At 33.5% G+C, this 13,317-nt stretch overlaps 1 protein-coding gene across 2 annotated transcripts in view; it reads right to left on the reverse strand.

Moving 5' to 3' along the window:
• Positions 1–5,043: 5,043 nt before the first annotated feature.
• Positions 5,044–13,317, reverse strand: part of DNAJB4 (DnaJ heat shock protein family (Hsp40) member B4) — a 41,794-nt gene continuing 33,520 nt past the window's right edge. For both annotated transcript variants that reach the window (XM_040627111.1, XM_008690680.2), the window contains exons 2-3: positions 7,731–8,299; positions 5,044–6,356 (exon numbers count right to left, since the gene is read on the reverse strand). In XM_040627111.1, coding sequence (XP_040483045.1) covers positions 6,123–6,356; positions 7,731–8,165 — 669 coding nt within the window. In that variant the 5' untranslated portion in view covers positions 8,166–8,299 and the 3' untranslated portion in view covers positions 5,044–6,122. The remainder of the gene's footprint in view (positions 6,357–7,730; positions 8,300–13,317) is intronic.

The following is a 13,317-nucleotide window of genomic DNA, read 5'->3' on the forward strand; positions in this document are numbered from 1 at the left end:
AAGGCAAAATAAAGATCTACCCAGATAAACAAAATCAAATGAATTTGTTGATAGCAGACCCACCTTACAATAAATACTGTCAAAAATTCTTCAGGCTGAAAGCAAGGAGCCCAGGTCAGTAAATTCAAATCCACATGAGCAAACAAAGAGCATTGGCAAAGGTAATTATGTAATTATAAAAGACAGTATAAATGTATATTTCTTCTTAACTGATTTAAAAAGCAATTGTATGAAACAAGGTATATGTAATGTGTTCTTGTGACTATAACATACTATTATTTGCCAACAACAGTACAAAGGAGGTGAAAACAAGGATGTATTAGAGAAATTATAAATAGTAAACCAGCCCTGCACACTTAGAATAAATCCCACTTGGTCATCGTGTATACCCTTTTTAAACTTCATGAGAATAAACCTATATAACTAACCCAGCAATTAATTTTTAAATAATACTAAGGCCCCATTATCAGTTCAGGGTTCCAATTTTAACTTCTAACAATCTCCTCCAAAATTTATGCATCAAATACTCTGGGAAAAGGGCATAAAATGTATAACAATTCCTTTTTTTTTTAAGTAGCCTCAACACGGGGCTCAAACTCACAACCTTGAGATCAAGACCTGAGCTGAGATCAAGAGCCACTTAACAACTGAGCCACCCAGGTGCCCCTAAAACTATTCCTATTGTGTAATTAATCCTCTGAAGTTGGCTGTGCCCATTTTCATGATTGCTTTAATAAGTAAGGGAGTGTAATTTATAAAAACCACAGTACAATATAATTTCCCCATCTGAGAGGGTTGTTTCTGAAACCATTGAAGAAGAGAAAGGATTAGCTGAGGAATTTAAGTTGCTGTGGGGAAAAAAAAAAGTTTTAGGCACAACCCTAAGAAGTTAGTTTTTAGGTTCTCTAAAATTAAGATTGTATTAAATAAGGAGAGGGGCACCTGGGTAGCTCAGTCGGATGAGCATCTGACTTTGGCTCAAGTCATGATCTTGGGGGCCTGGGATCAAGCCCCAAATTGGGCTCTATGCTCAGTGGGGAGTCTGCTTCTCCCTCTCCCTTTCTCTCTGCCCCTCCCCACCAGTTATGCTCTCCCTCTCTCTCTCTAATAAAATCTTTTAAAAAATGAATAAAATAAATAAAAACAGAATAGTCTATTTTTTATTAATAGTCTATTATTTAATTAATAATAAATATATGGTTTATCATATGTCACTCACTAGAAACCTTTCAGGATCTCCCATTCCCACTTCAAATTTGTTTTTGTTCTATTCGACCTGCTAGGCACATTAAGAAGACAATTAAGAAAAGAAGCCTAACCTCATTCTAAATGTTTAATACTTTTCAGATCTTATGATTCTCAGTTAATGCTGTCTCTCGAACCCCTCCATACCCAGTCCTAGAGATGCAAAATATATAATTGATTTAAAATATTGTGTAACTTTTAGGGGTGCCTGGGTGGATCAGTGCAGTTAAGTATCTGCCTTTGGCTCAGGTCATGATCTCAGGGTCCTTGGATCAAGCCCCAAATTGGGCTCTATGCTCAGCAGGGAGTCTGCTTCTCTCTGTCTCTCTGCCCCTCCCCACTGCTTATGCTCACTCTCTCTCTCTCTCAAATAAATAATCTTTAAAAAAAACTCTTAATAAAAAAATAAAATATGTAACTTTTAACTTATTAAAAAATGTAAATATTTCTCAAGCTCTTCTCTAGTACAGAACCTATTATAACTTAACACTGCTTTCTGTCCAGATTTTTCATATTCATCTCAGTGCCATCCCTTTAACAGTAATAGGAATGGAGTTCTTTGCTGGTTTTATTTCTCATGTCTAAGGCTATATCCAGAACTTCTTACTTTCCTCTGCCATTTACTTTACTCTCCTTTTCTTTATCCAATCTCCAGTTTCCTCTTTTTAAAATTATCTCTATAAGAAAGGAGCCTGGCTTGCTTAGTCAGTAGAGCATGTGACTCTTGATCTTGGGGTCATGAGTTAGAGTCTGATGTGTGGCATGGAGTTTACTTAAAATAAGAAAAAAAAAATTGAAAACAATTTTCTGTGTAAGAATGACTCAGGAACTGCATTCATTCAAACCAAATTTCTAAAAGCTACAGAGAAGTGTACCTATCAATTTTTAGTTCGGGAGAGATTACTGTATTTGCAAATGATTGTAGAGCATCTATATGCATTGTACTCATTACAAATTTTTCTCAATAAAATCTGCAGGGTTTTTTTTCTTCCTCCCTTCCTCTTCCTCCCCTCAACACCTCCCCTCTCTCTCTCTCTGTCTTTACAATAATATAATATCACAAATTTTCAGTAACTTTTTTACTTGGAAAAATATTAATTCAATTTATATTATTTATCTAAAAGCTCAGATGTGAACTTGAAGTATTTTGAGAATAACATTGGCATACATTTTTTAAGTTAATGATGGATACATTTCAATTCTGAGCTCTTAATTCCCTTCTTAAAAAAAATAGCAGTTTTCATAATTAATCTTTCAAGGTTTCTAGTTAACACCGTGAAATGATAGGTTCATATTCTACATGCTCATAAATGACTCAAAATATTTCAGATGTGCTGAATTACACAGACTACACAAAGTAGGTAAATGTACTTTAACAGAATTTGACCTAGTCTTGGAAATTTAACAACAGGAGTCATCGTAACATATTGGTAGGAACTGTTACTGAGAATAAGAAACAAGGTATCTCAGGAATTCCCTTACAAGCTTGCTTTTTAGCTACAGGCAAGTCACTTAGGATCTCTGGGTTTACTTCATCTAGAAAACGTGATCTCTAAAATTCTCCCAGCTCCAAAACTTTTATGAATTTTATGAATTAAAAATATCACAGAAAAAAAAAAGAAATGATAAAAAGGTTAAAATATTCAACCTATAGAACTTGTTTATTCAAATAAATATTGATTAAGCTATAATTTAAAAGTAACAAATCACTTTTCTTTTTATAATTCTCCATAAAGTGGGAAATACACACACACACACACACACACACACACACACACGTATATATATAAAAGCCAGGTATATAGGCAGTACACTACATTACAGATTGCTGGATAAACACTGTGTTATTAGATTATGGGTAATGTTTAACCTTAACTCTGTGAGGTTAATAGTCCTTGAAATATGAGGATACAGTAATTACTTCTAAGCCATGTACCGAGTCCAATCACATATATTAATTTCATTTTATCCATCATAACTAGTCAAATTATAGGTTTTTTCTTAAAAATAAACAAGCAAAAGTATTTTCAATTGCTTGCCCCCAAGAAAGGCTAATAATAGGCAGGGGGTGATGAGCTAAAATATAAAGGGTCACAAACTCAGATGTTTTCAGAGGCAGCAAAGTAAATGAACTAAACGTGTGAAGTGGCTTTATATAACACAATTGAGACTGGTAGGTCAGTGAGAACAGAACAGTGCACGCCTTGCCTAAAAACATCCTAATTATAAAGCATAAGCAATCTGGTTTTTCTTGTAGGAAAGATAAACATCTCTATCAATTAGCTTACTGGCATCTCTAGTATTGCAAAACTATTTCAGGTATCCAAGTATGTGGCTGAATTTAAAGAGAACATTTTAAAATCAAAAGTACTGAATAAATAAGTAAATAAAATCAAAAGTACTTTCACAATTTACATAAGAAAACTTTAAACTCTTTTACATTAATTTAACACTCAACATATAAAAATTGGGCACCAACTACATGCTAAGGCATTATCAGTATCCTTTAAGGCAAGAAAGATACTGGCATACTGTGCCTATATAGCAATGAAAATCAATTTTTTTTACTACTAGAAGAATAATTCTGTACTTTAAAAAAATACTTTTTAGTCCAAAGATTATCCATCCACCTAATCTATAAAACCTTAATTTAACTTGGGAGAAAATGTTTGATCAAAAAAATTGCAATAAATGACAGTGGGTTTAATACAGAAATCACATCCACCACTCTTGACTGATGCTTTTCAGCTCTATCTCTTTAGACCTGTGAGGAAATTTTTGTAGTTTATGCTTCTAATTAGCTGAATTCTCTGGCATTTTCAACCATTTTCTTTCTTTTCTTTTTCTTTCTTTCTTTCTTTCTTTCTTTCTTTCTTTCTTTCTTTCTTTCTTTCTTTTCTTTCTTCCTTCCTTCCTTCCTTTCCTTTCCTTTCCTTTCCTTTCCTTTCTTTTTTAAGATTTATTTTCAAGTAATCTCTACACCCAGGATGGGGCTCAAACTCAAAACCCCAAGATCAAGAGTTGCATGCTCTACCGACTGAGCCAGCTAGGTTCCATTTGCAACTAAAGCATATGATTGTTCCCATCAATTCTATTCTTAGATATATACCCAAGAAAACTGAAAAGTTATGTGCACAAAAACTTGTACAAAAATGTTCATAGCAGCATTATTCACAACAGCCAGAAAGAGGCAATAACCTAAATGCCCATCAGCTAATAAATGGATAAACAGAATGTGGTATCTCTGTAGAATGGAACATTATTTGGCCATAAAAAAGGACAAAGTACTGATACATGATGCAACATGGATGTACCTTGAAAACATCATGTTAAGTGAAAGAAGCTAAGTGAAAAAAAGCCACCTACCCTTTGATCCCATTTGTACTAGATGCCTAGAATAGACAAATCTGTAGAAACAGAAAGTAGATTTGTATTCACCAGGTGCTGAAGAATAGGAAGTGAGTGCTAATAGATATGGAGTTATCTTTTTCAGGTGATGAAAATGTTCTGAACTTAGTGGTTACACAACTCTGTGAATATACCAACCACTGAACTATATACTTTTAAAAAGGTAAGCTTTATGGCATGTCAATTACAATGCATAAGGCTGTAAAGTATGTGGTGATTACAACCTATTTACTGAATCTCTAATAAAAGAATCCTCGTACTCTGCCAAAGGGTGATAGGACCCAGTACACCTTGTACATGTATCAATCATCCTGAAAGTTACTTTTGAACCAAAAACTTTGTGTCGAGACATCACTCTTACTATGATTAAAAAAAAAAAACAAAAAAAACAATTTTTTAAACGTAAATATATTTAAAAAATTAAAACACCTAAGAAATGCAATCTATACATATGAAAAAGTAAAATATTTATATGCATAACAAGTAGTAGCAGTGTCATTCATAAGCAGCAGTTAGTGTTTATTTTCCCCATATTTTGGTTTAACACCATAGTGGTAGTTTATTCTTTTTAGGGAAATTGCATAAGATACATATAGCATATGATGAGTAAGTTATAGAAGACTGTGTAATGGAAAATTAATTCCAAGTAACAATATTTCCTCTAAAAACACATTTATTATTAAACAAATTATTTTAAACTAGTGGACAATAAAGTGTGCCTATAATTTATTAAGTCCAAGATATATAGTCAACTTGCATAAAATTACATATGGCATTTTAAAAACAGCCTATTTCTAAAATATCAGTAATTCAGGCAATTGGGATTTCCACAGGAGATAAATTGCCATTAATTTCCTTTTTATGATGAAAAGGTGTGCCTTAAGAACATTACAACCGTGTTATTAAGAAATGCTACAGCATACTTTAAAACTCAAAATGGTAAAACATATATGCATTAGGATATTCTTTTACGGGTCCCAGCCCTGTAGCAGCATTTCAGTTGGAGATTTAAATCTAGTTAACCACATTTCCAAATGACTTGGGTTTTTATTTCCTAGAAATACATATCACATGTGTAGGTGAGTTAAGAACTTAAATTTCCATTATAAATGAGAAACTATCATACTGACAATGTAAAGATAAAAGAAATAAAGTACTTGGATAGTCTAGTACTTTATTAGAAATATATCCACTAACTCCATACACAAAAAATTTTACATGTAAGCAAAATACTAAAAACTTCTGATTTGGGAGAAATGAAATAAAATACAGTGAACGGTTGTTTCTTCATCTCTAACTGTAAAAATCCCTTTCGCCTATTTATTTGACCCGTCTCTATTCATGCAATTTAATGAATCCTAAAAATAATTTACACATCTTTATACAGAATTCACATCTACATCAGTAAACTGCCAGTCCTTTTATATTTTCAGTGCCTTATCAAAATATGGGTAACAAAGTTTTTCATTCTATGAGGCAGGAAGATGTTTCCTAAGTACTTCTTTGGATGATGAGGATATAGTATCTGGGAAGGACACATCAAATTCTATTAGAAGGTCACCACGCTGGTCAGGATTTTTTGGAAATGGCAGCCCATATCCAATAATTCTTCTCCTCATTCCAGGCTTCACAATATCATTTATTGACATGGGTATGGTTCTTCCATCCATTGTTGGCACATTAACTGAGCAGCCACACAATGCCTGAAATAGACCAAATAAAATTAACAAACTTCAGAACCTCACAAGCTCAACAACAATAATAACAAAAACTGGGTGTGAAGGATGAAATCACTAAGGTAAAATTTTAACCTCCAAAAGAATATCAATAATTACAAGACTTTTTCCCTATTAAAAAATCCCTTTAGGACATGCGTGATCAGATATACTACAAAAGAAGGAAAGGAGAAGGGGAAGGAAAGAAGGAAAGAGAAGTAAAGGATGTCTTCTACATTGCCTTGAAATGGAATGTTTGGGGTTGCCATTACAACATTTAAGATGCAGAGATGGAACTAGACAAGGAAAGAGGGAGAAATTTAGCAGTGAGAGGAATAGAATAAGAGCAACTCCCTACTTCTTTGGAAGGAAAAATATTAGGATAAGAAATACATTTATTGGTTTAGTCAACAAATGTTTACTGAGTGTCTCCTATATGCCACACATTCCTGCTAGATGTTGAGCTTAGGAACCATGAACGCAGACCCCACCTCAGGGAATGCACAAGCAACTCAGAAGCAAACCGGTAATAATAATACAGTATAATGTTAGCACAGAGGTGCAGAGGTCTTTTGTGAGACAAAGGGCACCCAGCTTACCCTGCCCCCCCTTAGCTTCTGAGAGTACAGAATGCTTGAGCTAAACATTGGATCAGTAGCAGGTTTTGAGGCAGAATGAGGAACAACGGTGTTCCGTAGATTAGAACTCAGACGATGACATTAATGTATGTAAGATAATAATAGAGCAAACCTAGGGAAATGCATAAACCTTTATGGGTACAAATCAGATTTAAAATGACCTTTCATTTTCAGCTAAAAATTCTGGACTTTATGGTAGATTCTATGTGGGATCATTTAAGAATTTTAAGCAGGGAACCGACATGGCCATATTTGCAGGATTATAATCCAATTTGAAAAATAGTGTCTAAAAATAGAACAAATAAGGATTCATATTAAAGCAGTACACTTATAAATTATTTTAAATTAATATTTCTGTTATATAATTATTACTCCAAATTAACAATTTTAGAAAAAAATCTTATATATGGACTTCAATTACAATGCATATCTCATAAACCATACCTGTAAAAACTGAGTGGAGTTAAGCCAGTATTAGGCTTCATAGTACACAATCTGGTTAGTGCTTAAAGTTGGCATTTAAATTGTTAGTACAAGTAACTAAACTTAGAAAATATAATCTTATCCATAAAAGAGGTATAATAGTAGTACTACCTCTGGAGGGTTCTTATGAGAATTTAAAAAATAACATGTACTAAGCATTTAATATTAGCTATTACTTACATAAATTCCCTAAGATTAGATGCATAATTCTGTTTCAGAATCCCAGGTCCTATTAACTTACCTCTCGTAAACTAATTTTAGCAGTGTAAATTATATTTGATCCATCCCTTTTAAATTTTGGGTGATCTTTATCTTTAATGATAAAAACAATGTCTGCAGGGATACTAGTTGGTGTTTCATCCCCTTCCCTTGGAAAAGTAATTTTGGTGCCTTCTTTCCACCCTTTTTTAATCTCGATGGTGAGAATTTTGTCCTCAGATCTGTAACTCCTTCCATCAGGATTTAACCTTTTTCGAGAAATCTTCATCCGTTTGGTACAGCCGGTATATATTTCTTCAAGTGATACTCTAAGTTCATGAATAACTGGAGGATCTTGTTTGATGCGGGATGGTCCCACAGAATTTCTGTCTCTTGGATATCCATTCATGCTGAATCCAAAGGCACTAAAAGGATCTCCATCTACTTCCATTTCATCAGAATCTCTACCACCAGCCATCCGTCTTCCAAAGAAAATTTCAAAGGGGTTGGAACCTCCAAAAAATGCTGCAAATGTGGCATGAGGATCGCCATGAAAGGTGTACCGGAAGGTACCTCCTTGTCCATCAGTGCCTCCTGCTCCTCCTTTCAACCCTATATGAACAGATAGACACGATTAGAAAAAAGCTTGCAGGGGCGCCTGTGTGGCACAGCAGTTAAGCATCTGCCTTCGGCTCGGCGTGATCCCGGCGTTATGGGATCGAGCCCCACATCAGGCTCCTCCGCTATGAGCCTGATTCTTCCTGCTTGTGTTTCCTCTCTCGCTGGCTGTCTCTATCTCTGTCAAATAAATAAATAAAATCTTAAAAAAAAAAAAAAAGAAAACTTGCAACTCTTGAAAGTTAAACTTGCAAAAACTGTATTACTAATAAACTCTGGCTGACTTAAGGTTACAATCTATTAATATTAATATTAATTAATAAAATGCCATTATAACTAAATGCAGAACAGCTACCTAACTTTTGACCATTCCATCCTAAGTCAAATTTTTAGCTTTCAAATTCTTCCTCCAAACCCCCATCTTTAGTGACCATTTATTCCTGAATTTTTGCTCCACTGGTAAATAAGAAAATAAAACCAGGAACCTCTTATCTCATAAACTACTGGTTGGACAATCTGAAGTATATAAATGTAAGTTTTCAAAAGATGTCAACTGAAATAGGTCTTTGCTAATCAATGCAAAATGCATAACCTAAATCTTTAAGTGCCGTTATAATCAGTGAGCATAATCAATAATATAAAATATTATATTCATACTAACTAGCTTTATTTCAGGTCTCTTACTGTTTAAGAATTAATTAAATAGAACTCTTTCTGTGGCAGAAAGGGGAAAAATTCTAATAATAGGACACCCTATGAAAAATGTTTTTTTAGACTCCAAAATTATTATCCCTATTCTAGCTAACAAAATTGTTTATCTAGGCATACTACATGATAGCATTAATTTCAATAGCATGTAGAAAGAAGACTAAAATCAAGTGCTGTAAACCCCCCTGACATATAAAGTCCTTTGGACTGGTTATTTCTGTCTATTGTGGACAACTCACTTCAGACAACAAGATAGTGACATCTTGACCTTGTTCTTTAAGGTTCAACTAAGTAATATGTAGCTCACAAGCAATCACATATTTGAATTAGCATTTTCTGTTATATACCAAAGAAAGTTTCTATTAGGGGGCGCCTGGGTGGCACAGCGGTTAAGCATCTGCCTTCGGCTCAAGGAGTGATCCCGGCGTTATGGGATCAAGCCCCACATCAGGCTCCTCTGCTATGAGCCTGCTTCTTCCTCTCCCACTCCCCCTGCTTGTGTTCCCTCTCTCGCTGGCTGTCTCTATCTCTGTCAAATAAATAAATAAAATCTTAAAAAAAAAAAAAAAGAAAGTTTCTATTAAAATCCACAAAACATTAGTATAGTGATATTTTAAAGAATCAGTACTGACAAGGATTTATATCATTACAGTAGTAGCAAAGTTTCTTAATGAGCCTTATGGGCATTCCTGATGAAGGAAACAAGTAGGAAGAAAATCTAAAAATTTTAAAACTATAATAAATCCAAGAGATTAAACTAAGAGATTCTAATATGTTCAAACAGTAATTTGAGGGCAGGAAATACATTTTATTCATTTTTGCATTGCTCGTGTACACAGGGATGAAAATGATAGGTGCTTGTGCTCATTGAATAGAGAATGAACTAGTTCTTAAAGTCTATTTAAACTTTAAAAGGTGTTTTGAGTATCAGGATAGAGAAGAGAGAAAAGCAAAAGCAATATAAAGTATAATCACACATACACATATGAGACTTAATAATAAAAAATTATACTCAGCATGCTGTCAAAGAGACCCAGTTTTACATGTTTTATTCTATTTGGCTTCTTCCATTAGAAGGTATACATCTATTCTATTTCATCCAACAGTCTCAGCTGATGTTTAGATTTTTACCTTCATCCATGAATAGAAATCTGGAGAGACCAAGAAAAGTCTAATAATCTGAAAACTGTCAAAATATGTATTGAATGATATATCCAAATAGCAGTTAGGATATCTCTTATAGAAACAGAATGACTAGTATAAGCAGAACAAGGACTATGAACATGCAGCTCATACAAAACTTTTTATAAATTTTAGTGGTACAGTTATAACTCCAAGTGTTAAAAAAAAGCTAGAGACAGATTTTTATAAATGATAGGTTACGTATATAACTCAAGGTCATGACCAATGTGACTAAACCAATGCTTAAATTACTTCAATCGTTTCATCTTTCATCCCACAAATATAATCGTTTAACAGAGAGTTAATAACATAAACTGAGTAAATTAGCTTGCCCAGTTTAACTCTCTACAAGACAACATCTAAATGTTTTGGACTCATAATAAATTCATGAAAAGAAGGAATAACATTTTAAGTTATTACATTATGGGTTTGGCTTTTCGTTAAAACCTCTTTCCTCCTCTGCCAAAAATGGTAACTCAATCAGGATTACAGAGTCCCTGAGAAGATTCACACAGTCTGAAGTGACATTTCTCAAAGCTGACAAAAAGGCTCCAATGAAACTTTGAGGTTTTCCTTGACACTAAACAGTCAAGTACATAGCTCAGATAAAGGACAAGGCTACTACATAATGACTGCAAAAATCCTTCCAAAATTCACAACAATATAACATGAATTATTATGCAAGTACTGCTTTGCCTAGCATCTGAATTGTTAACAGGCATGTTATCAATTATACAGTCAACTTTTTATTACATATATTTTGACTGCTTATGGAAAACTTTAATATTCAATTAGATTCCCTCTGCTCTCCAAAAGGTTTTCTAGACACCATCACCACTTTGTGTGATCAAGGAATATGCTCTAGAATCAACATTTGCCTACACTGTAGCAAGACTGCTATTATTTAAAAACCAACCAACCAACCAATTTGCAATCCAAAAACAAATATATGTTCGGTATACTACCTATAACCATGATTTCCACTAGTTAGTTGAGTGTGTCAAAAGAAGCAGCATTGGAAGAGAATTAGGATTTAAAAGAAAATTATAGGACCTTAATAACTCTTAGGTTAAGAAGATCTGATAGGTAAAAATCTAGATTTATAGCAAGGCTTATACAATTACTAGCCTGAGATCCTTTAAGCAGCTTTGACTCACAAAGATCCAACTTATTTTTTAAAATACATAGTAAATAAAAAGAGATCCAGTTGATTAAATATGTAAACTTAACAACTGAAGAAGCAAGCTGGTATAGATTAATATACTACACACAAGTCTGATCATAAAAATACTACTTTTCAGTATTTAAAGAAAGTTATTGAGTAAACTATAAACCAAATGGCATAGAGGAAAAGAAACGTTAGAGAACTAGGATACTGTAAAGGTGCATTACTAAAAGTTTTTTTTTTTTTTCAGTCTTTTAATACAAACTTCCATTGACATCCACTGAATTAAGCCTAAAACCTTCTGGGAAAGATAGGTTCAAAATCCAATTTTCAATTTATGTAGTTGTGTTTTGTTTTGTTTTGTTTTGTTTTCAAATTCAACTATGGAGAACATTTCTCTCTTTTTAAAAATAGCTTTGTTTATTACATACTATCAAATTAACCCATTGCAAATATATAATTCAGAGATTTTAGTAAAGTTGTAGAGTTGTGCAGCCATCATCACAATCCAGTTATCGATCATTCCCATCAACCCAACGAGTTCTCTTAGTTTCTATCTGTAGCTAACCCCTGCTCCCACTTCTAGCTCTAGGCAACCCACTGATCTGCTTTCTTTCTCTATAAATGTGCTTTTTCCATGAATTTCATATAAATGGAATCAAATAATATATATAGCCTTTGACATCTGACTACTTTTATTTAGCATAGTTTTTGAGGTTCATCCATGTTGTAGCATGTTTTATTAAATCAATCCTTTTAATTGCTAAGTAGTATTCCAGCATGTACGTGTGTGTGTGTGTGTGCGCGCGCGTGTGTGTGTGTATGTGTGTGTGTGTACATATATGCCACATTTTGTTTATCCATTCATATGATGATAGTACTTTTAAATTGTTCCCAGTTTGGGGCCATTACAAATAATGCTGCTATGAACATTCACAAAGACATTACATGTCTTTTTGTGGACCTATGTTTTCATTTCTCTTTTATAGTTTCCTATGAGTGGAACTGCTGGGTCATATGGTAAATTTAAAACATCTCTATTTTTATCCAAAAATTTTTAAACCCAGCCTTTAAAATTGTGGATATTAGAGATTTTCAAAACATGAATAAAGTGGATCACTGGTTCTCTTACTTCCTAACTATATAAATTTAGCTTGTTCAACTCATACACTTCTCAGTTCATGGTTCCTGTTCTCACTGTCCCAGGCCTTGAAAGAGAGTGTAATAATTGGGGGGGGGGGTAGGAGTATATTACATAAATTACTAATAGCTCCACAGTCCTAAAAGTCAGTGTTTTGTTACTACTGGAGAAACATGTTGGGTGACGGAACCAGACCTGCAGGCACAAACTGACCAATGAAAGGCAAAGAGAAAAAATGTTTTCCCACATTTAAACGGTAATACCTAAAAGGGATTTTTCCAAAGTATAAATGAGCTATTCTGAATACAGAGCAAATAAACATAATGCTTTTCTGTAAAGGAAGAATAATTTCTAAAAAAATATCAAATAATTTTCATTTAACTATATTTTCAAGTAACTCCTAACTAGAGAATGATATTTCTGAATACATTTCCATGCTTTAAAACACGTATTCTTCCCTTTTACCTCTATTGCTTATATCAATTATCTGAATCAAGAACAAAAAGAGGATTCAGGGTACGCAGATGATACTGCTTTCATTTTTAAAAAATTCATCCACTGATAATGATCAGTAAAAATCAAACTAGAGAAACAGCACTCAAGAAAAACACTATTAAGAGGTAATGTTAAGCCAAGAAAAATGTATCATTTGATGACTTGAAAATTCGGAAGATAAATATCCTTAGAAAACACTGAATCTCATGGCTTAGTTACAAACAAACTTGAGCTAGCAGTGAGATGTGGTTTAAGCAGTGGCTATGTGCTTTTTCAGGGGAATGTTTGTGTATTTCTTTACAAAATTACAAATAACTTCTT

The sequence above is a fragment of the Ursus maritimus genome, unplaced genomic scaffold (genome assembly GCF_017311325.1).
Source record: "Ursus maritimus isolate PB19 unplaced genomic scaffold, ASM1731132v1 scaffold_12, whole genome shotgun sequence".
In the NCBI taxonomy this organism is placed as follows: Eukaryota; Metazoa; Chordata; class Mammalia; order Carnivora; family Ursidae; genus Ursus; species Ursus maritimus.